General features: G+C 42.9%; 1 protein-coding gene across 7 annotated transcripts in view; it reads left to right on the top strand.

The window, feature by feature from the left end:
- Positions 1–27,172, top strand: part of USP6NL (USP6 N-terminal like) — a 177,608-nt gene that overhangs the window by 110,545 nt on the left and 39,891 nt on the right. For 6 of the 7 annotated variants that reach the window (XM_084809120.1, XM_084809123.1, XM_084809121.1 and 3 more), the window contains 2 exons: positions 6,322–6,361; positions 14,224–14,304. In XM_084809120.1, the coding sequence (XP_084665246.1) occupies positions 6,322–6,361; positions 14,224–14,304 (121 nt within the window). The remainder of the gene's footprint in view (positions 1–6,321; positions 6,362–14,223; positions 14,305–27,172) is intronic. The other variant, XM_084809124.1, reaches the window with a different exon arrangement.

Here is a 27,172-nt window from a genome sequence, read left to right as displayed (position 1 = left end):
AAGCAAGGGTAGAGAGTAGTGCAGAATTTGGGGAGAAAGGCATTGGCCTGAACTTTATTTGCGCCTCTTGTGCACCAAGGTTTAGCAGAGGGTAGAGATGGGGGAAGAATTTTGCTCAGTTCACATTTTGATGGGAATGTAACCAAATTCTCACTTCCTGAATCAATGTGTGTATCCTTCAGTATTTTGCGATGCAGTACTCTGAACAAAAAAATATGTACAGAAATGCATATATTAGGGTAAACTGCTTGCAAAAAAAATTGTATATCAGGTAAAATTGCATACAAAAATGTATGTGCTGAAAGAAATGAGCACAAAAATATGTACAAATTAATGCGGCCATTAAAAAAAAGCATGAATTGATGTGGAAATGAGACAGAGTAAACTTAAAACTGGAGAAATGAGATCTGAGGAACTGTAATGCGTATCTTAAATAGAAATTCACTTTAGAGATGGAGTGGTCTAAACTGAAATAATTTGAGTATCTATAATAGCTATACATCTAAATGCTTCCCAAGTAAGCGTAATTCAGACTTTTAATAGTCTTTAGCAGATGTTTAATTATTTCATTAAATCACCACATAGCTCTTATAAGCTTGCTCTGATAATGTTAGCACTATTTAATTACCACCACAAATACTTTGTTTCTGTAAACCCATCCTCATGTTCTTAACCACAATTGTCCTTTAACAAGATTATTTGTCAATGCTAAGAGCCTTAGATTTATTACAACATGTACAACAAAATGGTGGTGGTGGATAGGTTTCCTTGGGGACTGTTATTTATTTAGCTTTACACTGTTACAGCCTATTACCAATAGAGAAGGTTCAGTCTGAGATAAAATCTTAGTTCTATTGCCAGAAGGCACATGATGAAGCAACTTTATTCAACAAGTTTGAGCCTAGTCAAAGGCTCAGTGGCATACCGTGGCTCAGTGGAATATTGCTTGGGAACCTCATGTATACTACCTTGAGTTCAGTGAAAGGAAGCTAGGATATAGATGTAACAAGGGCTACCTTTATAGACTGCTGGGAAACTTCACTTAGTTCAAAATAGGGCTACTAGGCTATTAACTGGGGCTGGTCAATGTGATCATGTGACACCAGTGCTTTGTCAACAGCACTGGCTTCCCATTTGTCTCTGAGCCCAATTCAAAGCGTCAGTGCTGACCTTTAAACTTCTAAAAGGCTTGGGCCCAGAATATCTAAAGTAAGCCTCCTCCTGTATGTACTTGCTTGGACCTTTAGGTTATCTTCGAAGGAAGTTAAGTAGGTGGTTATTCTCAGTTGTAGCACCCTGTTTATGGAATGCCATCCCCAAGGAGGCTTGCCTGCTGTCCACACTGTTTTCTTTTTGGTGCCAGGCATTTTTGACTTTAGTTTTTAGATTTTATAGCTGTCTTTACATATGTTATGTTTATTTCTGCGCTGCTTGTTGTTTTGTTTCTATTTTATTCTTTTAGCTTTATGGTTTTGTATTGTATTGTATTCTTTTAGTTTTTGTAAATCGCCTGGAGAATGTCTGTTATTGGGGAGTGTAAAAATATAATAAATAAATGGGAAATAAGAAAGTTCTTAAAGATCTTCCAAAATCTTGGGGGAAAGGGGGATTTATTTATTTATTTGCAGTTGAATCCTGTCTCTTGCTGTCCTGATTGGGACTACTGAAGCATCTAATAACACAAGAAAACTATATGTGAACATTAAAGTGCCTGAGGTGCTCCACTCATATGCCTCATCTGCGCAATCCGAGCCCCCTGGAAAAGATCAAATGAATCTGCTCTATCTATGTATAAAGAGATATATACAAATTATATATATATACACACACTCATGCACACTCAGGTACATAAGTATTGAAATAATCATATTTTGGTTTAGTAAGCTGAGATGTGCATGAGCTCTGTGCTCTGTCCTTATGCTGCCCCTTCCGTCGTCCTTTCTTGGCACACTGCAGTTAAACTTGGAAGGCTTCAGTTAACCATATTTTCTTGTTTCATCCAAGCCATAGTTTCCCAGTTTGGACAAAACGGGAAACTATGTTTAAGTGAAGACTTCTGAGTTTAATTGCGGTGTGCCAAGAAAGGAAGAGGGAAGGGGGCAGCCTGAGAGCAGAGCTGGAGGCTTCACACATAGATACGTGTGTGCGTGTGTGGAGAGAGAGAGAGAGAGACCTGATTCATGTGTACTTTCCCCTTCATCAGTGTTTGGGGGGTGGAGATTGCAAAGATCAGGTGTATGTGTGAAGCACCTCATGCATTTACAGAGAGGGGAGGAGCATCAGTGCTTGGCTGGGCAACTCTGTGAATCAGCCAGACAGTGCAATTCTAAGCATGTTGTGCTCAATGTGAATTACTTCCTAGCAAGTATGTTTAGGATTGCAGCCTATTTAAGTTAAGGTGGCAAAGAACAGAGCTGATTTGGATGCTTAAAATCAAAAGTAGTCTTTGTTGTTGTTGTTGTTCAGTCGTTCAGTCGTGTCCGACTCTTCGTGACCCCATGGACCATAGCACGCCAGGCCTTCCTGTCCTGTACTCTCTCCCGGAGTGTGCTCAAGTTCATATTCATTGCATCAGTGATGCTATCTAGCCATCTCATCCTCTGCCGTCCCCTTCTCCTTTTGCCTTCAGTCTTTCCCAGCATCAGGGTCTTTTCCAGAGAGTTTTCTCTTCGCATTAGGTGGCCAAAATATTTGAGCTTCAGCTTCAGTATCTGTCCTTCCAATGAGCACTCAGGGTTGATTTCCTTTAGGATGGACTGATCGGACCTCCTTGCAGTCCAGGGGACTCGTAAGAGTCTTCTCCAGCACCACAGTTCGAAAGCATCAATTCTTTGGCGCTCAGCCTTCCTTATAGTCATACAGCCATACATTACTACTGGGAAAACCATAGCTTTGATTAGACGGACCTTTGTCGGCAAGGTGATGTCTCTGCTTCTTACTATGCTGTCTAGGTTTGCCATAGCTTTCCTCCCAAGGAGCAAGCGTCTTTTAACTTCATGGCTACAGTCACTGTCTGCAGTGATCTTGGAGCCCAAGAAAGTAAAATCTGTCACAGCTTCCATTTCTTCCCCTTCTATATGCCAGGAAGTGATAGGGCCAGATGCCATGATCTTAGTTTTTTTAATGTTGAGTTTCAAACCAGCTTTTGCACTCTCCTCTTTCACCCTCAACAAGAGGCTCTTGAGATCCTCTTCACTTTCTGCCATTAGGGTGGTATCGTCTGCATATCGGAGGTTGTTGATAATTCTCCCAGCAATCTTAATTCCAACCTCTGATTCATCCAACCCGGCATTTCTCATGATGTACTCTGCATATAAGTTAAATAAGCAGGGTGACAATATGCAGCCTTGTCGTACTCCTTTCCCAATTTTGAACCAATCGGTTGTTCCATGTCCAATTCTTACTGTTGCTTCTTGACCCTCATACTGGTTTCTCAGGAGACAGGTAAGGTGGTCTGGTACTCCCATCACTTTAAGAATTTGCCACAGTTTGTTGTGATCCACTCAATCAAAGGCTTTAGCATAGTCAATGAAGCAGAAATAGACATTTTTCTGGAATTCTCTTGCTTTCTCCATGATGCAGCGAATGTTGGCGATTTGATCTCTAGTTCCTCTGCCTCTTCGAAACCCAGCTTGTACTTCCGGTAGTTCTCGGTTCGCATACTGCTGAAGCCTAGCTTGTAGGATTTTGAGCATCACCTTGCTGGCATGTGAAATGAGCGCAATTGTGCGGTAGTTTGAACACTCTTTGGCATTGCCCTTCTTTGGAATTGGAATGTAAACTGACCTTTTCCAGTCTTGTGGCCACTGTTGAGTGTTCCAGATTTGTTGGCATATTGAATGCAGCACTTTAACAGCATCATCTTTTAGGATTTTAAATAGCTCAGCTGGAATACTGTCATCTCCGCTAGCTTTGTTGTTAGTAATGCTTCCTAAGGCCCACTTGACTTCACTCTCGAGGATGTCCGGCTCAAGTTCAGTGACCGCACTACCATGGCTATCAGGGACATTCAGATCTTTCCTGTATAGTTCTTCTGTGTATTCTTTCCACCTCTTCTTAATCTCATCTGCTTCTGTTAGGTCCCTGCCTTCTTTGTCCTTTATCATGCCCATCTTTGCACAAAACGTTCCCTTGAGATCTCCGATTTTCTTGAAGAGATCTCCAGTCTTTCCCATTCTGTTGTTTTCCTCGATTTCTTTGCATTGTTCATTTAAGAAGGCCTTCTTGTCTCTCCTTGCTATTCTCTGGAACTTTGCATTCAGTTGGCTATATCTTCCCCTTTCTCCCTCGCTTTTCGCTTCCCTTCTTTCCTCAGCTACTTGTAAAGCCTCCTAAGACAGCCACTTTGCTTTCTTGCATTTCTTTTTCTTTGAGATGGATTTCCTTGCTGCCTCCTGAACAATGTTACGGACCTCCGTCCATAGTTCCTCAGGCACTCTGTCTATCAGGTCTAATCCCTGAAATCTATTCCTCACCTCCACTGTATATTCATGAGGGATATGATTTAGGTCATACCTGAATGGTTTAGTGGTTTTCCCGACGTTCTTCAATTTAAGCCGAAATTTTGCAAGAAGCAGCTCATGATCTGAGCCACAGTCAGCTCCAGGTCTTGTTTTGACTGACTGTATAGAGCTTCTCCATCTTTGGCTGCAAAGGACATAATCAATCTGATTTCGATATTGACCATCTGGTGACGTCCATGTGTAGAGTCGCCTCTTGTGCTGTTGGAAAAGAGTGTTTGCTATGATCAGCGTGTTCTCTTGGCAAAACTCTTTTAGCTTTTGTCCTGCTTCATTTTGTACACCAAGGCCATGCCTGCCTGTTATCCCAGTGATTTCTTGACTTCCTACTTTAGCATTCCAATCCCCTATGATAAAGAGGACATCTTTTTTTGGTGTTAGTTCTAGAAGGTGTTGTAGGTCTTCATAGAACCGATCAACCTCAGCTTCTTCGGCCTCAGTGGTTGGGGCATAGACTTGAATTACTGTGATGTTGAATGGTTTGCCTTGGATTCGTACTGAGATCATTCTATCATTTTTAAGATTGTACCCCAGTACTGCTTTTCCCACCCTTTTGTTGACTATGAGTGCTACTCCATTTCTTCTAAGGGATTCTTGCCCACAATAGTAGATACGATGGTCACCTGAATTAAATTCACCCATGCCTGTCCATTTTAGTTCGCTGATTCCCAAGATGTCGATGTTCAATCTTGCCATCTCATGTTTGACCACCTCCAGCTTACCTTGATTCATTGATCTGACATTCCAGGTTCCTAAACAATATTGTTCTTTACAGCAATGGTCTTTCTTTTCACCACCACACACATCCAGAGCTGAGTGTCCTTTCGGCTTTGGCCCAGCCGCTTCACTCTTTCTGGCGCTACTTGGAAATACCCTCTGCTCTTCCCCAGTAGTATATTGGACACCTTCCGACCTGAGGGGCTCATCTTCCGGCGTCATCTCTTTTAGCCTTGTGATACGTTCCATGGGGTTTTCTTGGCAAGAATACTGGAGTGGGTTGCCATTTCCTTCTCCAGTGGACCACATTTTGTCAGAACTCTCTGCCATGACCTGTCCGTCTTGGGTGGCCCTGCACGGCATAGCTTATGGCTTCACTGAGTTATGCAAGCCCCTTCGCCACAACAAGGCAGTGATCCATGAAGGGGAAAGTAGTCTTATTTTTCTTTTAAATCAGCTTTCAACTTAAAACATTTTTTTAATTCTTTGATCCTTAATTTTGGATGTCAGTTGGGGGTGGAGGGGGAGTATTTGTACAATGGACCTCCCTGCTAATTTGGCTGGGCAATGATCTGCGTTTGAAACCAATTTAATATAAATTCAGCAGCACACATAGAGGAATCTGACATCGTCATTAATTTCAAGTGTTGTTCATTTTGAACTTCAAGTGTTGAAGTCAAAATAGATGCTGGATGTAGTCCAAGTAAATATTTGACAATTTTAGGTGATTAATATGTACTTGTCTGTCCTACTTTGTTAATGATCTCTCTCTTTGTAGGCCTGTGAACAATTCTGCTTAAAGGCCTTCTAGAATACTTTGCAGTATAAACAGCCGAATCCTATACACATTTGCTCAGTAGCTCCCACTGAGTTGAATGAGGCTTATACCCATGTATGTGTGCAGGGGATTGCAGTCAAAGACTTAGAATGGTCTGCTGTCTTGTACAACATCATGGCACAGTGATATATAATTAATTCTTCGGCTTCTGTGCCTTAGCTCTAATTCCCCATTTGTTCTGTTAGAAAATGTCCATGTGTTCTAATTAAACCGAAGTTATAGTCTTGTTTTCCCCTTTCTTTTTAGCCAAGAGGAGTTACCTGACTATGATGCAGCATCAGAGAGGGTAAGTTGTCCATCTCTCACATAAATCATCAATTTATGATTGAAGTAAATCATCACTTTACTTTGAGAACAGTCAGTGCTGTGCCACTGCTGAAGCTAAGTAGGTGTAAATCTGTTAAGTTCCTGTATGAAAGACCATTAAACAGATAAAGTTGCTTTATTCTGAGTCAGGCCATGGGTCTCTCTAGTCCAGTGCTGCTCTGTCTGTTCTAACTGGCAAGCCGCTCTCCACAGCCTCAGACAGAGGTCATTCCCAGCCCTTCCACCTAAGATCCTTTAACTAGAGATGCTGAGTATCGAACCTGGGATCTAGGAAATTGCCTTAGGCTGAGTCAATCCATTGGTTCATCTAGCTCATGATTGTCTACAGTACTGAGAAGCAGCTCCCTAGGGTTTCGGATCTGAGTCTTTCCCTGGTCTACCTGGAGATGCCAGGGATTGCACCTGAAACTTTCTGCATGCGAATCATGCAGCTACAGCCCCTCCCCTGGAACCCTATGTGACCTGTACTGCATTTTCTAAAGAACAAGTGGCATATTGTTTTTTAAGCATAAGACATGTAACTTGGTACATAGTCAGCTGCCTTCTTGGCTAGCTCAGAAAGGCACTGAGACAGAGTGAGTTTTAGGACATGCTTGCACATCTCACCTTCTTTTGATAAGAGTTTTTCGCTGGTTGATACCTAAGTCTGGTTCTCTTTTGTGAATGAGTGGATCCATCCATTCTGCTTCCCAAACCAGCCTGTTGACTGCAGTCTGGTTTCCAGAATGCTTCATTATACAAAGTCATCAGGAAGTGGCCAAGAAAGACTTGTTTCTGTTGTTCCTTCACATGTACCTTTTGGACTTGCATCTTGTGAGAGGGATATCTCAAAAGGGTACCATGGAAAAAGCCCAAATGGAAAAAGATTTGGTGGAAAAATAAAAAAAAGGTGTTTTGTGGGTCAGCACATATGAAGCTTGTTAGGGATTGAACTAATGGTAGGTGAGGGACAGTCAATAGCTGGAAGGTTGAGGTATACCATTTTGAGGGTGATCAGAGGGGATTTTATTCCTGGGCAAAGAGATGGAAGTTTACACCACACCATGCAATGGTCATATCATGCAGTGTAGGCAAGATTGTGGCTGATGGCTCCGTTCGGTCTCCTTTTGGCTGCAAGCTCTGCACAATGAGACTCGTTCACATTGTACAATCTGAGTGGGGGTTTGCCCAAAATCTGGTGTGCTTGAGGCCCACTTCTGTCAGCAAATTCCACCCTGTGCACAGATTACATGATGCATTATGCTTGGTTGAGCTATAACTGTGGCTGCTGTTAAGGAAATTGCTGTATTTGTATAGATACACCCAATAGACCAATTCCCTTGGTCCTAGTCTTGCTCTTGCAAAGACTCAAAAGTACCTCACCGTTCAGATGCAGCAACCCCCCCCCCCAATCTTGATTATTATCTGGCACTGACTGTCCAAAAGAGGCAGCTTATATATTCCCCACAGAGCTGTTAATGCTCCTGGGATCAACTCAAAGGTTATTTGCCAAGTAGATGCTGATCCCTGCTAGTCTGGGAAGGTGGAAGAACAACTCAAGTTCCTTCTGTGGCTGTTTGCTGAGCTGCAATTTAACTACGCCCTTTAAATAACACTTGGGTCTCTGCGTAGTTTAAGTAGCTTTCTCTCTAACTTAAATGGCCTCTGAAAAGTTAGGTTCTTATGCAGAGATTTAGAAGGTCCATATACTTCTCTAATATATGGGAGACTAGAAGATAGTATTTTTTTTCTTACTGTTTGGGGCTGAATTTTGCAATGTCCTGGAAACCCCATCATTCCATCAAAATACCTGTCTTCATACATTTTCTAGCTTTCCCTTCAGATGACTCTTAAGTGTGTGTTCTCATTTTAGGAGATATGTTCCTGTTTGCATTTTTTATAGAATCTGGACATCTTACTTTTGTCAGAAGGACCAGTTTCATATTTAAACTATGCAAGTTTTGGGGCAGGAGCAGTTTGCAACTTGCTGACTTTTTTCCAGTTGTATTTCGTTCTAGTTTCATTGCATATAGATGGTATCAGTCAGCTGCTTCTGGCGTCTAAACCTCTCTTAGACCTTCTGGTGTCTAAACCTCTCTGAATGCTCACCACATAGAGGAAATAATTTCCGGCCTATTGCAGCCACACAGATAGGTACTGCATCCCAGCAACAATTCATATGTGTGTGGTTCCCCCCTTGTTAGATGAAGGTTATAAATTGCCACCAGGAAGCTGAGCCTATCAATGGGATTGCACTGGGTCCAGTGCTGCTTCTACATGCAGGGTTTTAGAGTTTCTGAAATGGCTCAGAGAAGGCTTCTATATAGGGTTTGCAAAGAATCTCTTTAATTCACATTTCTAAGTAACAAATCTAGTTAACTTCTTCAGAATCACATTTTACCACTGTTTATGCTTTGGGTGATCCTGACCTCTCGTGGTTTCGTGATTTGGCTTGAAATGGTATTTTGTAGTCTTTTGACATTTTCATGTTAAATAACTCAGATGACTGCTAAAACTCATTGGGTTGGATCCAGACTTAGTCCTATTGGGTAGACCTATTGAAATCAATGGGATACATGAGTCACGACTAGTTTAGTCACACTAAATTTCTAAGCATGACTAAGTCCGGATCCAATCAGATGTTTATGCTCGCCCCAGACTTTTCCCTTCTTGGGTTTTTAATCTAACAGTTGTACTTTGATTGTTTAACTGCACATCTTTATCAACTTAATCGACAGTAAATGAAACAACTTTTACTTTTATATCATCTTTAATTTTGGTTTTCCTTCAGTACATAATTTGCATGCTAGATTAAACACAGGTGGGTTTTTATATTGGTAGTTAATGCACTCTACCCTATAGAAAGGAGGAAATTGGGGATGGATGGTAGTAATTTTAAATGTCTACCACGTTTTAAAATGTTGAAATGTCAGATGTCATTGTGCTAAATTACCAATTAATAAGCATTTGCTCTAATTATGCAGTGAAGTGTTTTGAAGATCTGTAGAACACAATAGACAGGAAAGTGAACTAGGCACAGAGGCCAACCACTGGTATTTGCAAAACGTTCATCAAGTCATATGGTCAGAGCTCCCCTTGCGCCTTTTGGCATCCCAAGGAAAATATAAAAATGTTGCATCCTCCTAGTCCTGTGGTCAAGATTGTGCAGGCATTAGTCATCATGGTCATTTAAGCCTTTTGTGTACAAAAAATTACTTTGGGTTACTATCCAGAAATCTCAATTTCGTTTGATATAAAGCATACACTAAATCACAGAAATAAAATGGTTTAAACAAATGCATACTTGATGACCAGTAAAATAATAAAGAATTGTAGCCCCTGAACAGATAACATCACATGCAACATGACCTGTGAAAACCACATTCTCCCCTGCCCCCCCAACATGGGTCTAGTTACCCATTCTCTGTACGTTCTATAGCAAGCTACCCATTCTTTCGAAACCTTTTGCCACACTGTAGTCCATGAATAGAGCCCTTAATATCTGTCTACATCAGTTTCTGAAGACTAACTGTGCTAGGCTGCTTCAGGGAATATAAGTGGGAAAGCTCTGTCAGGACCTATCCCAAGTCTACAGAAGCAAGATGACCCAAAGTGCTATATTGCCTTAGAACAGTGATTCCCAAACAATATGCTGGGGCATATTAGTGTGCCTCGAAAATGTATCAACTACAGTGAATATATCCACCATACCATGTTCTTTGGAGGCCTTGTGCAATGTTCCCCCCACCCCCAAAGCTTGTATATGGGAAGTGACGTAATCCACAGGCAGCAAATAAGAATGCACTAGGCTTGGGGGGCTCCCAGAAGCATAATACTACCCAGAAAGTATGGCCTTACCCATGATCCCAGATTGACTTGTGCAAAGGGGAGGATTTGAGACTGGAAGACCACCATGTTTCACAAGTTGTAAGAAGAATATTTGCCCAGGTCCCTGGGAGCTATTGAGAAAATACACACCTAAATGTGTGTGAAGTGAAGTCTCTCCAGTTTTAAACCAGAAAACTTCCCTGGTTAGCAAATATTTGCCTTATATTCATATGTTATTGCCCAGAATTTATGGTTGTTGTTGTTGTTCAGTCGTTCGGTCGTGTCCGACTCTTCGTGACCCCATGGACCATAGCACGCCAGGCCTTCCTGTCCTGCGTTCTCTCCCATGTTTGACCACCTCCAGCTTACCTTGATTCATTGATCTGACATTCCAGGTTCCTAAACAATATTGTTCTTTACAGCAATGGTCTTTCTTTTCACCACCACACACATCCAGAGCTGAGTGTCCTTTCGGCTTTGGCCCAGCCGCTTCACTCTTTCTGGCGCTACTTGGAAATACCCTCTGCTCTAGATACGATGGTCACCTGAATTAAATTCGCCCATGCCTGTCCATTTTAGTTCGCTGATTCCCAAGATGTCGATGTTCAATCTTGCCATCTCATGTTTGACCACCTCCAGCTTACCTTGATTCATTGATCTGACATTCCAGGTTCCTAAACAATATTGTTCTTTACAGCATTGGATTTTCTTTTCACCGCCAGACACATCCACAGCTGAGTGTCCTTTCGGGTTTGGCCCAGCCGCTTCACTCTTTCTGGCGCTACTTGGAAATACCCTCTGCTCTTCCCCAGTAGCATATTGGACACCTTCCGACCTGAGGGGCTCATCTTCCGGCGTCATCTCTTTTAGCCTTGTGATACGTTCCATGGGGTTTTCTTGGCAAGAATACTGGAGTGGGTTGCCATTTCCTTCTCCAGTGGACCACATTTTGTCAGAACTCTCTGCCATGACCTGTCCGTCTTGGGTGGCCCTGCACGGCATAGCTTATGGCTTCACTGAGTTACGCAAGCCCCTTCGCCACAACAAGGCAGTGATCCATGAAGGGGAGAATTTATGGTACAATCAACCAATTAGGGAACAAAACTGTCACTAAAGTACATTACTGCTATACATGTTTCCTGCGCATTCTCTCATGGAAGTCAAGTGTGTGCTATCTGCTGATTTCTCTGAGAGTCACAAGTATGCATTAGTGGCAGGAGTCTCTTCTTATCATAATGCAGAGTTGCTAGAAAATTATAGGACTTCAGATAAGACACTTATTCTACACCTTTACAGAAATTTTTAGTTGGATGGACATTGCTAGTACTGAGTTTGATGAACGATTGCAAACTTTCCATAGGCATTTATCAGAAGAAGTAGAGATTATAGTCTCCACAATGGTTCTACTCTTTCAAAGTGTTGTGAAGTGGTCTAAAATTACTGTAATGATGTCTTTCTTGCAATAACTTTAGTGTCTGTCGCTTAGTATCTGTTACCTAGGAGTGCAATTCTGTGATTAGACATGTACAGTGGCATTTAAACTAAACTGCACATCTTCTGTGGGTGTGTCAGAAGAGCAATGTATATAATTTTCATTTTTCTTTTTATTGGCATGACTAGAATCTGGAAATTGTTACATAAGAGGTAGTTTAAGTCTTGTGTATAGTCAAACTATTTACTTTAGAGGATATTTCTGAAATTGGCAGGCTTAGGAAAGAACTGCTTCATCCATACATGCCATTGTGATTTCTAGGGTTGTGATATTCCAGCCTGTTGAGTAGGGGTGGACGACTTCTTGGGATTGGGGTTCCATGTTGGCCCCTTTGAAACCTGCAGGGGTCACGCCCTTCCCCCATCTCTGGCAGAAGTTTATTTTTTATTTTATTTTAAAAGAAAACAACAGAAAAGAGAGAGGCAAAACGAAAAAGACAACAGCAACAAAAGAGGAAAAAGGAAAGAACATGACATAAAAGCATATCCATTCACAACAATTGTTCATAGCATCATGAAGGAGAACAAGAACAAGAAGTTGCCACTGCCACCAAAATCCTAGTGATTTTCTTGGGAAATAAGGCACGTGGGAATCTGCTCCAGACAGCCTGCTGCCAGGAACCCTGTTCTTCTGAGAAGCAGGGCATGTGAAGGGAGCCATCGCTGTGCTGCCTGTTTCTCTGCAGAATCTTTGATTCTGCTGGGAGACAAGGCACTTGGGGAGTGCGCATCTAGTTTCCTAGCAGAATGACTGGGATTTCAGTAGTGGACAGGACTGTGGGGGTTGCACAAACAGCCACAGTGGGTCGTGTGTTGCCCACCCCTACTGTAGAGTGATGTTCTATGTCCTCAGAAGGAGTTTTTCAGAAGGAAATGTGCAGGGCTGTGCAATTTTTGGCTGGCCTATGCAGCCAAGCCAAAAACTGTGGTTACTACCATCCCTGTCAAGCCACACCACTGCTGGCCTTTCCCTTAGGAAGATGGCAGGAGAGAGCACACTCCACTGGGTTCTGCTGCCTAAAGGTACTCCACATGATTTTATGATGTGAGCCCAATGCCTTCTCATCACACCCAGACTTTCCCAATGGAAGGGCTGTGCCAGATGAGGGAGCAAGCCCTGTTGGGCTTTGCGGCCTAAGGGCGCTCTGCAATCCTTTAAGCAGCAGAGCCCAACGCTTCCGCCTCTGCCTTCTCTCTCCTGAAGAAAAGGCAGGGTGAGGGTGGGAGTGCCTCTCCTCAGCTGCCTTTCTTGCTTCGGAGCAGGAAAGATCAGTCCAGTAGGAGGAAAGGGGTGCAAGTTTGGCCTCCTGCAGCCAAACCTCTTCGCTTTTGGCACACAGGTGCCAAAAAATCATCAGCCTTCCTCCCAACTCTGGACCTGGGGAAGGGGCAGAGATCACCAAACAGTTACCTAGATGGTCCCCACCCACCCCTCTCACTTAACAATTGGGAGGAAGGCTGGCCACCCATGGTGAATGGATTTATTGCAGCCTGGCGAGGTTTACTCCCCTTCCTCAAGACTCGTTTTAAAAAGTACATCATGCAAAGCATTAACCCATGCTGGCAACTTGTACAGTCAGAAAAGAGGACATGTTTACGTGTCTGGATCGAGTGGGCAGCAAGATTGTACTATTATTTGAAGGAGGATCACTTAAAATTCTGGTTCAGTCTAGATGCATGAGCAGACCTAATTAATATGGTAAACTACTTTTTCTCTTAACCCATTTGTATTCCTTTAACCCAGGGGTAGGCAACTTGTGACCCTCCCAGACATTTTGGCCTACCAGTCCCATCAGCCTAGCCAGCATAGCCAATGGTGAGGGATCGTGGGAGTTCTCAGCTAAAATGTCTGGAACGCCACAAGTTGCTCACCCCTACCTTAACCTATTTGTATTGGCTAGATCAGGGGTCCCCGGGCCATGGACCGGTACCGGTCCGTGGCCTTTTAGCAACCGGGCTGCAGGGGTGTGCGAAACTCCCTCACCTTGAGTCCGCGGGGGGGGGGGGAGGTGATCCTCCCCCCCCCAAATCCTCACTGGCCTCAGCCGGCTCCGCCCCGCGGCGAGTCCGCAGAGTTGCCGGCTGGCTCCAGCTGCTGGCGGACTTCTGGCCGCTGGGACACAAATGGCATCCATGTTCTTCAAGTAATAGGCTACGTAAATCTTTATGTAGCCGATTACTGCAAAGAATAGGGACGCAAATGGCATCCCAGCAGCCGGAAGTCTGCCAGCAGACACCCCCCCCCCCCCCCGGTCTGTGGAAAAATGGTCTTCCATGAGACCAGTCCCTGGTGCCAAAAAGGTAGGGGACCACTGGGCTACACCACTGAAAAGGCATCATGTTAAAACCGAAAAGAACAATTCTTTAGGGCTAGTTTTAACATTTGTATTTGAATTAAAATACTTACCAACATTTTTGTGAAGTTAAAGGTATTGTGGCATCTGCTCTAAATGCTTGAAAATGTCTAAAGATTCTTTGGTTCAAATGGAGTGGACAGAATAATGGGCTTTATTTTTATTTCAGCAAAAGCACCTTGAAATTGAAAGAACTACAAAATGGCTGAAGATGTTGAAAAGCTGGGAGAAATACAAGAACACGGAAAAGGTAAATTTGAATGTTTTCATGGGCAGTTGCATTTACTCAATGGAACGATATTAATTTGGGTGCTGTAGTGTCAGGCTTCCATTTTTATATTACCATTGCATTCATTATAGTATTCATTTTAAAAACAAATGTACAAAGAATCTGGCTTTCAGATAGTTTCCAAGAGCTGCATTACATTGGCAATTCAGCTTCAGAGGTATAATTGCTTGGGAAATATTGATTTATAATTGTGCAATAGGAATGGAACTGGTGGATGTAAGTAGAAACTCATGGAGGTTCAGTGAAAGGATTTTTTAAAATATTCACATACATATTTAGCTTATTCTCTTTCCCACTCACATACCACTCAAATTGTGTTCTGCAGCCCACCCCTCCTCCGGGGAGCTCCTCACTTAATGACAAGTAGACAGATTTGTTTGAACTTCCAAAGCACTAGAAACCTTGGTGCACACAGAGAGGGTAGATGTTAGTGGGCTGCTTTGGAAAGATGGTGAGGGTAAGATCTCCCACTCGTTGCCTTCAGAATGGCTCCTGAGCAAAACCTGTTGCTGGTCTTCTAGTTCTATACTCAAAGATCTTGCACTGTAGATTGCTTCTTGTACTTTTCAAACTGGAAAACCATAATTAGTGTTAAGGCTGGTGCACACAGAACACTAACTATAGCTTCAGAAAGGAACGGGGTAGTATGTACCTTTCTTCATTTCCCTTTCCTCCCCTTGCTCTCACATGGCAACGAGCAACTTCCAATCCTTGTTTATGGCAAGCCAGTTTTCCTTTTCACACATACAGGCAAGCTATGGTTTGTGTGTGTGTGTGTGTATGCCTAAAACCAGGATCAAATTGCAAACCCTATAGAAAGAGGGAGTGGGCAAGCTAGAAGCTCATGAATGCAGCCATTGACCCATTTTGGTCATAATGCTAAGCTATGGTTTTTGTACTGTGTGAATGAGCAGGAGTGTATGCTTCACCTGCCTACCCTCGTCCACAGTAGTTGTGAGTTGGAGCTCAGAATCATCTGCTTCTCTTTTGAACTAGCTGGACTATGGGGAACTATGGTTCGTTTATGGTTGATTGAAACAAACTAGGATTGAACTCTTGATTTATGATGCTGGCGTGTTAGCAAATCATAGTGTTAAACTGAGTTTCCCTAGTGCAGATGTAATAATAACTCCAGCTAGTTTAAAACAGAAAATGAATGCTCCTGATCTCTTCACAGCTGCACTAGGAAAGAGAAGCGGGGGGAAATATGTACATTTGGAGCTCATGTAATATTGAACATAGCTTAGTCTCATGTCCAAGACAGGCCATTGTCTCAGTATAGGATAAGAATCTGTAACACAGGACAACATGAACTAAACATGCTTCTGGGCTATTCTTTTCACTGAAAGGCTGCTTCATGTGTTCCTTTTTTACAAGTAGCTAGAGAGCGTACAGCCTAAGATCTAGCCTAAAAAGAAAAAAAAAAATGACAGTCTAAAGTGACCAGAGAATTTTAAGCAGAAGAAATTTGCATTTGGTATTTAGCTAAAGTCCCCGAGGTTATCATCAGTAACTCTTGTGAAAGTTACTGTGGGATTGGGGGGGGGGGGCGGGGGGGCGGGTTTTCAGGCAGGGTCCATTAATAGGTCTACTTAAAAAAAAACTAACTAAAAGAGATGGGGGAGGGGGGAAATTTAACGCTGTAAGAAAATTTAAAAGGCATAAAAATGAAAAAAAAAGAGCAACACTTCAGAAAACAGACATAGATTTCTGTACAACAGTGTTATAACCTTGTTAGATGAGAAAATAGCATAGTGTAATAGCAGCCCAAAAGGCTGAGTCAGTTCTCTTAGCGGTTTTTGAGCACCAATCATGAGCTACACTTAGGTTAAGACAGGGGTGCAGAACTTAGGCCCAGGGGCCAAATCCAGCCCTCCTGAGGTCACAGTCTGGCCCTCTGGGGTTCCCCAGATGGCCATGCCCCCTTCCCCTGGCCACGCTGCCTTTCCCCAGCCACCGGTACTTTGGTGGTTTCCTGGCCTTTGTGCAGTTTTTCCCCTATTCTGAAACGTTGAATGCCTCTCCTAAGGCCTAGAAACCGGCACTAAGCACTTTAAGCTAAACTATGCTGGTATTTTTTGGCCCCATCCATTATGCCTTTGGCCCCACCCACCACTGGAATGCACCCCCTAAAAGCTCCCCCCAAATGGAGTTCAGCCTATGGGCTGAATGTGGTTCTGCAGCCCTGGGTTACGACATAAAGAACCCTGTCTGTGTCCTCCAGATAGTGCTTCGAAACCTTTTCTGTTTTTCTGTGCTTTTACTCTTGTTGTTGGGGAGAGTTCCTGTACTCTGCATGGTCCCCTGCATGATCTCAGCAAAGGAACAAAGAGAGAACAGGGGAATATATATATCCATTCATGCACACCTGAAAGTGTGCCTGCTCTTACCAACCTGCCAGCATCCTTACGACCTTCTTCTGATGCCCTTCTGAGTGCCATCTTCTTCGGAGGTGTGGGGTATTGCCATGTGTCCTCATCCACACAGACATGCAACTGGCATGAGGCTGCATTCTAGCAGTGGGGCGGGGCCAAGGATAGATGTAATCCTTACCGTTTTGGTCATTTTCCTACCATGCATACAAAACACAGCCCAAGTCTAAGCAAGTCTTCTCAGGAGTAAGCCCCAGAGTAACAGCTCTCATGCCTGCAAAAGTGCAGCTCAATTCCATACAGGGTATTTAAATTGCCTTTAAATACCCTCTTATCTCTGATCCCTGACAGCCCTCATCCCTGGTCTAGGGAGAGGAGGACTCTGTTTTGTTGGCTGAAAGTCTACAGGAAATGTTGATGTGACAGACAAACAGAGCTATACGTAACCTTGGGTTGGGTAATATTTCTGTTTGCAAAATGGGTATGATCCTCTTAGTTCAGCTTTGTTTAACAGCTTTCTTTCACTGGATAGAAAGTGCTAAGAAATGGACTGGGCCATCGCCTTACTCAACAATGTCCATCTAGGGGAGTATGGGGGATACTTAAAGTTTGAATAATTCCCTTCTTAACTATCCATAAGCTGTTCTGTAAAGTGCAAAAAATTAGGCCCCAAACCCACAATTGCCATGTTGCACATAAATGTTTTAGTATCACATTTTAAAATTACTCTTCTACTGCTAGAGCAGCCATTCTATTAAGTGGTATGTGTGTTGCATGTTGTGTGAAAAAGCCTATGGAACGAAGCACCTTTTTCCAATTTGTGATATGACCTTTTCCATCTTGAGGCCCTTATTATAGAAAATGTTTGACAGTTTTGCTTCCCCTTACTCTCCTCTATCATCTTTTTAAAGTGTTGAAGAGAAATACTGGTTAAGGCATTCAGGGATGCTAAACCTGTTCTGTACAATGGCAGTATGGAACGGAAGAGAGAGATATTCAGTAAACTTTCATAAGAATGTACATATTATGTCTTTGGGGGAAAGGTGTTTTGTTTTTTTTAACTGATTATATACCTTGTGTCTCATTGGCCAGGTCTCTTGCTTGCTCACTCACTCGGCTTCAGCTCCCCATCTCAGAAATGGGTATTTATTTAGTTTATTTATAAATTTATGAGTTGCCATTTGGCCCATATAGGGCCCCCAAGGCAACTTACAATTAAAACTAGTTTTGAAACAATGATTTTTTAAAACTTTAAAGCATCATCAACAGCAGAATTAAGAGTAGGAGAGAATCTTAAAAACAGAGTACATACCTTAATACATTAAGGGCGCAATCCTGTGCATGTTTAGACAGAGAAAAGGCCTACAACTCCCAGCATGCCCCAGTCAGCATGCTGGCTGGGGCATACTGGGAGTTGTAGGCCTTTTCTGTGTTTAAACATGCATAGGATTGCACTCTAAAAATACTAAAAAGCCATGCAGAACAACAACGTTTTAACAGCCCACCTAAAATTGAACAATGGAGGGGCCAACTGAACTTCCTTTGGGAGAGAGTTCTAAAGGCGGGGTGCCACCACAGAGAAGGCCCTATCCCAGGTATAAGCTAATCTTCCCCAACCTGGTGCCCTCCAGATGTGTTAGATTACAGTCCCATCATCCGCAAGGCCATGCTGGCTGGGAGTGATGGGTATTGTAGCCCAAACGCATTTGAAGAGCACTGGGTTGGGGAAGGCTGGTATAAGTTGTTGGCTTAACTCCGTAGCAGCTTTGAGAGCACATAGACACTTAAGATTTTAAAGCACTTTGCAAATTCCAAGTGCAACATAAAATGGTAGAGGCATATATACAAGTCCATCCTCGCCTTGCCCCCACAAAAACCTGTAACTTTCCACCTTTAGTCACTTCTTCTGTAAGGGATCAACACTTGGTCTTCTCCATATGCTGCTTGACAGTTCTTTTGACCTGCATCTTATTTTTGTTTGTTTGTAGTGTACTGAAGTAAGACCTATCAAGCTATCAGTCACTGCAGGCATTAAAGCTTCCCTTGTCCTGGCGCAGCCGTAACTTTCAGGATGCCTTGAATAGAAATGACACGTACTGTATTTACATTCAAATATCTTCAGTGGTGTGCTTCTGTGTTGCACCATCTGACTCTCTTGGTGGTGACTGAGCAGCTATCTGATAGAAAAGGAATCGGGCGGGGGGAGCAGCAGGGGAGGAGGGGGAGAAACTGCCAACCAGATGTAGGTTGATTTAGTTTAGAGTTTATTGAGAGAATTTGTTTCAAATGGTCATTTGGCTTCCAAAGGATGAATAAAAGCCACTTAGAGTATGAGATTCAGAAGGAGATAGCAACACAGCTTCCCCATGCAGTACTCAGCCCAGTTCATGCGGGAGATCATGAACGAGGGTCCATATAGTGGGTAAATCTCCATGTGACTGCTGTCGCTGCGGGTTCCAACAGTTCCATATTTATTTATGGCATTTATATACCACTCCATAAGCAAGTCCTCAAGGCAGCTTACAACAAGAAAAATAGCAAACAAACAATAAAACAGGTCAATAAAACATATAAATGCAATAAACAACAACACCAAAGATAAACACTGATTAGCCCTTCTAAGCCTCTCTGTGTCTCCAAAGCCTGCCTGCTTCACCGCCCTCCCTTTGGGATGCTTCTGGCTTTTTTTTGGACTCTGAAGCAGAGGACCAGGCTTCTTCATTTCTGGTGGTTTGAAATGAGAAGCCAGGTGTGCTGGAGTAAGGGCGAGTGTGCGAGAAGCAGTGGCAGGGTGAGAGAATCATAAAAGGGCTCTTTGCAGGTGGCTGTTGCAGTTGTTAGAATCTCTAGCTGCTGCAGTCACCCTGAAGATTTTCTCCTCATGGCTCCTCATTTGCACGCTTCTGCACTGAACAAGTCCTCAGTTCTTATACACCCATGAAAGTAAGAATACCTGTGAAATGTTCATTTTATAAGGATGATGGCATCCCAAAGGAACATGCAGGAATGTTGCCCTTATCATCATTCATTCATTCATTCTGGAGGGAGATTGGAGGGAAGAAATTTCTTTCTGTTATTGTGGAACATCAGAATCTAATTGTTTTTGGAATGTTGGAATGTGTGCAGAAGAACATGATTCACAAGTGCTAGCACAAGAGAACTTGCTTGAGAGTCAGCACCTTTCATTTCAGAAATTAAGCCTATATCACAAAAATGTAAATTAAAATGCATCTTATTAGAAGGTGTATGTAATAATTCTGAATCTGAAGAGGATAATGTATAATTAAATAGGGTAAAGACATTCAGAGAACTATTCCATTGTATGCTTGGGGATACTTGTAGGAAACTGGGAGCCCCTTGTGCTCTAAAATAATTATTTTATGTAATAAATCTTGTAACCTGCTTTTCCCCTCCAATGGAGATGCCCAAAGCAGGTAGCATGTGCTACACGCAGAGAGATACTGTAACTAAAATAGCAGTCATAATATCAAATTAAAATAGAGCCCCAATATCAAAAACATGATTCTGAGAAAAAATTAATATGAATTGCTGTCAATTTGTTGGTGTTGGTTATTAGAAAATATGCCACTGTAGAGGCTTTACAAAACTTACACTGTAGAGAATTTACAGCCAGGTGAGCCTCACCAGTAATAGCTAAATGGGAAGCCAAGTTAAGAGGCAGAGTTATAGCACTCATGTCTTGCTTGTGGGCTTCCCAGAGGCATCTGGTTGGCCACTGTGGAAAGCAGGATGCTTAGATGGACCTTTGGTCTTATCCAGCAGAGCTACTCTTATTTTCTTGTCAGATACCCTGAACTGGTTGCCATTCCCAATATTATTACATAATGTCATCCATCGTAATCTTTCCTAGTTTTTCTCTCTTCCTGATCAAGCAGTTCCAGTGCGCCATGGGACTTTGTGCAAGCAAGTGCTGCCACATACCCTCTTGTATTGGATTACTCTCTCTACTTGTAGGGAGATGAGCGCTTAGAGTATTCCCTGACATTGGGCATAAGAGCTTTGTTGGACCAGACCAAATAACCATCTATTCCAGCATTCCCCATCCTAGTACCCTCCAGATGTTTTGGATTACAACTTCCATCAGCCCCAACCAGCGTGACTCTTGGAGTTATAGTCCAAAACATGTGGAGGGTGCCAGGCTGGGGAAGGCTGATCTACTCCAACTTGTGGTCACCTGTTGTATTTTGCATTGTGTTCTTAAATTCAGACCTTCCTGTTGTCCCCCCTTCCTTTGTTTACTTAAACATTGAGCCTTTGAGATATTGCTCCATCTTATGCATATAATTAATAATAACCAGCCTCACTGCTTGGGATCACTTGGGCTACAAACTGAAACTTGCTCTCTAAGGGCCGGTTTCACATACTGTGTTGCAATAAACGTGAATTTGCCTGGAGCTCAACAGAGAACTGCAGTTACTCCCAGCTCGATAAGGAGTGTCCCTCTGTGGGTTTGTTGCACCCACATTTTTCTAGGTGTAAACTCAAAATGCCTTAGGTGTATTGGCAAGCTGCTGGGTAGCAGAGCAGGCATTGCAGGCTCCAATGATATTTAGCAACCGTTGGGTATACAATTTTAAGAAAACCAGCCAGAGCAAAGCAAAACAATGGCGGGAAAACTAACAGCACTAAAACCTAGCATTTCTAAAGGTCATGTATTGAAGGCTAAATTTAGCTACACCAACCAAATCAGAACTACACATAATCTAAGAGTCCCAGGTCAGGCAAGTGATCATTGAAATACTGAGTATTCAAGCATATTCCAGCCCTGGAATGATTTCTCTGAGGCATTATCTAATCACCAGTCCAGTTACAAGACTGGGAATTTCCTCACTCTTTGGAAAAGATCATGATCTTGACTAGCTTTGGGGTCAGCACTTCCATGATTAGCTTTCCTCATCCTAGGCCACCCTTTTAACATACAAAAGGGCTCTTGCAAAAAATTGCCCCAACTTTTTGTTACAGCTCAAAACAGCTGTTGATGCTATCTGAGAATTTTCCTCTGGCCCTGTTGTGTCTTCGTTGTGTTGGAACTGACACCCATTGTTTCTGTGAAGCCTTTGTTAAAATGGTATAAGGACCTTGGGCTTCAGGCCCACAGTGTTCAAATTCTCCCAGTTGGTTCCGCTTGGAAGCATTACTGTTGGTTCTGGTAACCTCCAATGGGTCCTACTCTGCTGCTAAAATCACCAAAAGCCTGGCCACTCAAGGCAGGCACCTTTCGCTGAAATCACTTGGTTCTGATCTGCCTAGATCAGAACCACTGATCAGAACCACTGTCCACTTGGATGCCTTGTCCAAGTAACCCGCACTGGTCCAAGCCTGCTGAAGCCACTTGGTCCCCTGGCCTCCCCGCTCTCGGAAGGATTCCAAAGACTCACTCGATGGAGCATGGCTAACTTTGGAGTTCCGTTGCCACTCAAGGCCAGGTATCTCCTCCCATTGGTTGTTGACAAACCTACTAAGTTCTGGTTGCCTCTCTTGGCCTTTACCAGCCCAGACAGAAATCCCTAGAAGCCACAGGACACTTCTGCCACCCCTCTCCACTACCTTTTTTGCTCAGGTTTCCCAGAGTCTGGCTGCTTAGGTCCCTGCTTTGCCCAAGGAGAGACCTGCCACAGCCCCTTTTTAAATGAATCTATTTTTTCATTGCTGATTGCTCAGGAGTTTCAACACACCCTGATCTTCAGCTTCAGGAATGGGTTTACCAAAACCTAATGAAAGGTATATTTTCCAACCCTGTCCTATCTTCTAGAGAACCTCCATCTACAAAGTTTAGCCTTAGACTGCCTTGAGCGAATCTGTACCCTCTTTCCTATGGTATGCGTGTTTGAGCGTGGTGTAATTCGCTCTATTAACAATGTTTGGCCAGAAGGCCAGACACTTTATGCAGCTTTCCCCTAGTCAACTAGAATCATGGCCAGGCTTCCTAATTTAGTTGTCTGTCTTGACCTTTCTTCAGCCCAGTTGTGGTAAAGCCAATCTCTCCAAAGAAATTGTCTTGTCACACAGTGCAATATCGAGTCAGCACATTAATGATAAAGATGTGGAAGAAAAGACAAGGAAGAACTGCTCATGAAGAGCAGAAATTGGAGAGAGTGTCCTATTGTTGATGATGAGATATAATTTATCCTCCCCCTTGGTCAGAGAGACTGCATGCCAGGATTAGTCTCCACGCATAGCCTGCTCTCCCAGCTACATCCCTACACAATCTTTCTTTCCTCCCTGCTCTTGAAAGCTCTTCCCTGCTGAACCTTTCTCTTCCTCTTCCCAGTAGCGTTAGGGTTATTATCAGAGACTAAAAGTTGATGAGGGCACTCCTTGGATAGCAGTAATGTTAAATATGCTTTTAATTGTTTCATTGGATTTTTTAAACCATTGAATGGATAGCTGATGTAGCCTAGTGGCTAAGAGATTGAACAAAGAAGTCCCTGATTTGAATCTTAACCTCTGCCATGAACTTAAATGGTGGCCCAAGGCGAAACACTAACTGAGTTCAGACGACACGAGAATCCACGATGGGTTAAATAACCCACGATGGGTTAAATAACCCACGGTAGTTTATTTAACCCATTGTGGGTTATCATGTTGTCTGTCGGGAATAGATAATGCATGCAAAGTGCACTGAACACTTGAAAGCAATATATAAATGATGATGATGAGTTGATCCTAAGTGTTCTTGAAAATATTAACTGTTGTTTTCCCACGTTGTTGTGCTTAAATAGCCTTTCTTCCCATCCATAAAGACTGTATTTAAAAAACGCATTGTGTTCATGCCTGATAGCTTGTATAACTAAGCCAGTGCCACAAAATAAGATTTGTGAAGAATTTTGGTTGTTTATCAGATTTTTTCTGTCCCTGAAATCTGAAACAGACAGTGGAGAATCTTTAATCCAGTTCAGTGTTTTATATTTAGCTAAGGTCTTGTAAAAGCTAGCTGTAATGAAGAACTTCATCTTCAGAGAACAAGATCAATTAGACCTAAGTGCCAGAGGCCTGCAGGAAAGTCTAGGACAGCCCTCCTCAACCTGACACACTCCAGATGTGTTGGAATACAACTCTCATCATCCCCAGCCAGCACACTCCATGGACAAGAATGCTGGGGAAGCTGGGAGTTGTAGTCCAACAGATCTAGATTGTGCCAAGTTGGGGCAGGCTTGTCTAAGAGATCATGTGACAAGGTTCTGCAAGCTCCTTTTTGGTCTCTAGCATTGTCCTAAGAGTGTTCTTCAATACATTCAGAAACTTTTCATTAATGTACATGCATATTTCATCCCTTTAATATGGTCCTTTCTCTTCTGCTTTTTTCCCAGCTTTGTTTCTAAAGAGGTTTGATTGAACTTTTGGGTAAATTCCAGAGTTTTACTGCTTCTCACATGACTTTTTTGTTAAGTGTACAACTTAAAAAAGTAATATGTAAATATAACAGATGTGTTTGACAAGATTACCTGTGTGTTTGCAAGGAATCATGATTTGTCTGCACCACCCTTGAGTATACATGGAATGTCCTCCGATATTTCAGTTTCAAAAACTTTTAAAACACGCACAACTGCATTCAATAATAAGACTCCCCCATTTATTTATGTATGTATTTGATTTATACTCCACCTTCCCACCAAAAAATGGTACTCAGAGCAATTTACAACACAATTTAAAATAGATAGAAACAATAGAATGCATTAAAATATAATAACAACTTAATAATTACAGAATAAAAACAGCACCCAACCCACAAAACCACTTACAGGCTAAAGGCCTTTTTGAATAAAGTGGGGTTTTGCTTGCCATTGGAAGGATAGCAGAGGGAGCAAACCTAGTTTCCCTTGGGAGGAAATTCCACAGCCTGGGAGCGGCCACCAAGAAGGCCCTCTCTCATGTCACCACCAACTGCCCCTCTGATGGTGGCAGTCTCAAAAGAAGGGCCTTTCCAGAAGTTCTTAAGGACTGGGCAGGCTCACAAGGGAGAAGACAGTCTTTCAGGTTGCCTGGTCCCAAGCCATATCGGGCTTTATAGGTCATAGCCAGCACTTTGAATTCAGCCTGGAAACAGACCCGCAGCCAGTGAAGCTGTTGTAACAAGAGAGTTGCATGCTGCTTGTAACTGACCCTGGTCAAAAGTCTGGCTTCAGCATTCTGGACCAGCTGAAGTTTCTGAACAGTTTTCAAAGGCAGCCCCGTGTATAGTGTATTACAGTAGTCCAAACGTATGTAACTAAGGCATATGTGGCTGTGGCCAGATTAGACGTCTCTAGAAACGGGCACAGTTGGCACACTAGTGACAGCTGTTCAAACACACTGCTGGCCACCACCCAGACATGGGCATCCAGGTTCACCGAGTCCAAAAGTACCCCCAAACTGCTAGCCTGAGTCTTCAGGGGGCATTAACCCTGTCCAGCACAGGTTGAACCCATATTCTGTCATTCTACTCATCTATAACTTCATAACGCAGTTTTTAAAATTTGCAAACTGCTTTACACATACTTACAGTATCCCATTGAAATCAACTGGACTTAAACCATTGATTTCAATGGGTGTACTCTGAGTATGATTAAATCTGGATTTAACACAAGGTGCAAAGCAGTTTGCAAATTTTAAAAAGTGCTTTAAGAGTTATAGATGGATGGAATGATAGAATCTAACTTTATCTGGTTTCTACACTATTTTTTAAAATCTACATCTTCCTTTGTTCAGTATTATAGCTTTTACTGCATACTAGTTTAGCCTGATTGGTTTCTCCCTTCAGAACTTCATGAATTGCTGTTTCTATGAAACAGCATCTACTCATCCAGTATTCTGTAACTGGAGTAGATTTTCCACACTCACAGCTGGCATATTCCCATGAGGCCTGATAGCCTTCTGCCTAGAGTGCACTGCAGCTGCTGTTGCAGTTGTTTTCATGGTACCTTGCCATTTCCTCAGTCTGTCTTGATCAATTATAATTGCATCAGACGATGACTATTCATTTACCCAAACTTTATTTGCCTCATATGTCCATGATAAGTAACATTGTTCTCTTATCCCATTCACCCTCACAACACTCTGTGAGGTGGTGTTCCCATTTTACAAATGTGTGTACGAAGACACGCACACACAGATGTTGTTTGTTTGTTAGTTCAGGGGTCCCCAACCCCTGGGTCTGTTAGGGACCGGGCCGCAGTAGGGGTTTGGGACCCCCCTTACCTTGGGTCTGCAGGGGGGGAGGCGATCCGTCCCTCCCCCCTGCCCCGGAATCCTCGCTGGCCCTGGCTGGCTCCAGCCCTGTTCTTTGCAGTAATAGCCTATTACTACAAAGAACAGGGACACGGACGCCATTTGCATCCCAGCGGCTGGAAGTCCTACCCTGGCCGGAGCCAGCCAGTAGCTCCGCAGCGAGTCCAGGGCCAACGAGGATTCCGCGGGGAGGGGACGGATTGCCCCCCCTGCGGACCCAAGGTAAGGGGGGTTCCCACACCCCTACTGCAGCCTGCTCCCATCTCCCCCCATCCGTGAAAAAATTGTCATCCACGGACCAGTCCCTGGTCCCAAAAAGGTTGGGGACTGCTGTGTTAGTACATTTCTAATTCACATTTCTGGATTACAACCAGGTTTGTTTTTTTTAAAACCTTCCTAAGTGTGCAATAGACCTTCCTAAGAGGGTTTCTTCTAAGATGTAGTCTGTAAATCTTTAAATAAATAAATAAAGGCTATGGCTGGGTTCCTATGCTTAGTTGGGCCAACAGTCTTGTTTAAGAGGCAGAAGTCTTGGCACATTCGCCCCATGTACCGTGTCCATAATGGAACAGGTGATGCACGTGCTCCACACAATGCTTGGATGTGTCAGGGCTAAATCACAATTCCCCTTTCCCCTTGGTTGAAGCAGAAGAAAGATCCTGTTCTCATGACAGGCCCCGCTCTGTCATGAGAACAGGAACTGGCCCTATGTCTGAGCTGGATTTTGAACAAGCGAATAGCTGTTTCCACCCCATAAAAGAAACTTCAAAAAACCATTCCAGTTGCTGCATTTTAAGCAACTGAAGGTAAGTGATAACCATATAAAGTACCAGATACTTATTATCTACAATAATTTGGTATTTTAAGTATCAGCTTTTTTCATTCTTGTGTGCATGGATGTGGGAGATAATGTTGCTTTGAAGGATTTAATTTTCACTGCAAGGTTAAAAGTAACTGTCATGGTGTGTAATGGAATTGAACTGCAGAGCTAGCTTGCAAAAAATGCCACTAGTATTTTCCATGCAGTATCTGACATAGCAGCTAAAGGTTTATAACTGTGAAATCCTTTATGAATTAATTTGCTTTGTATGTTATAATTTCAAGCCAGAAGATTAAGTGGGCAATCATTTATTGATGTGTATAACCAGTTCTTTCAAAAGATAATTTATTTGAAAATGTCTCATCTGAAATCCTCACCCATTGGCAATGAAGCCCTAGTTGCTGTACGT

This window comes from Heloderma suspectum, chromosome 7, assembly GCF_057233095.1.
Source record: "Heloderma suspectum isolate Gila_16-S chromosome 7, 16-S_ref, whole genome shotgun sequence".
In the NCBI taxonomy this organism is placed as follows: Eukaryota; Metazoa; Chordata; class Lepidosauria; order Squamata; family Helodermatidae; genus Heloderma; species Heloderma suspectum.
The sequence above is the reverse complement of the archived record's forward strand: the minus strand, read 5'-3'. Positions and strand labels throughout refer to the sequence as shown.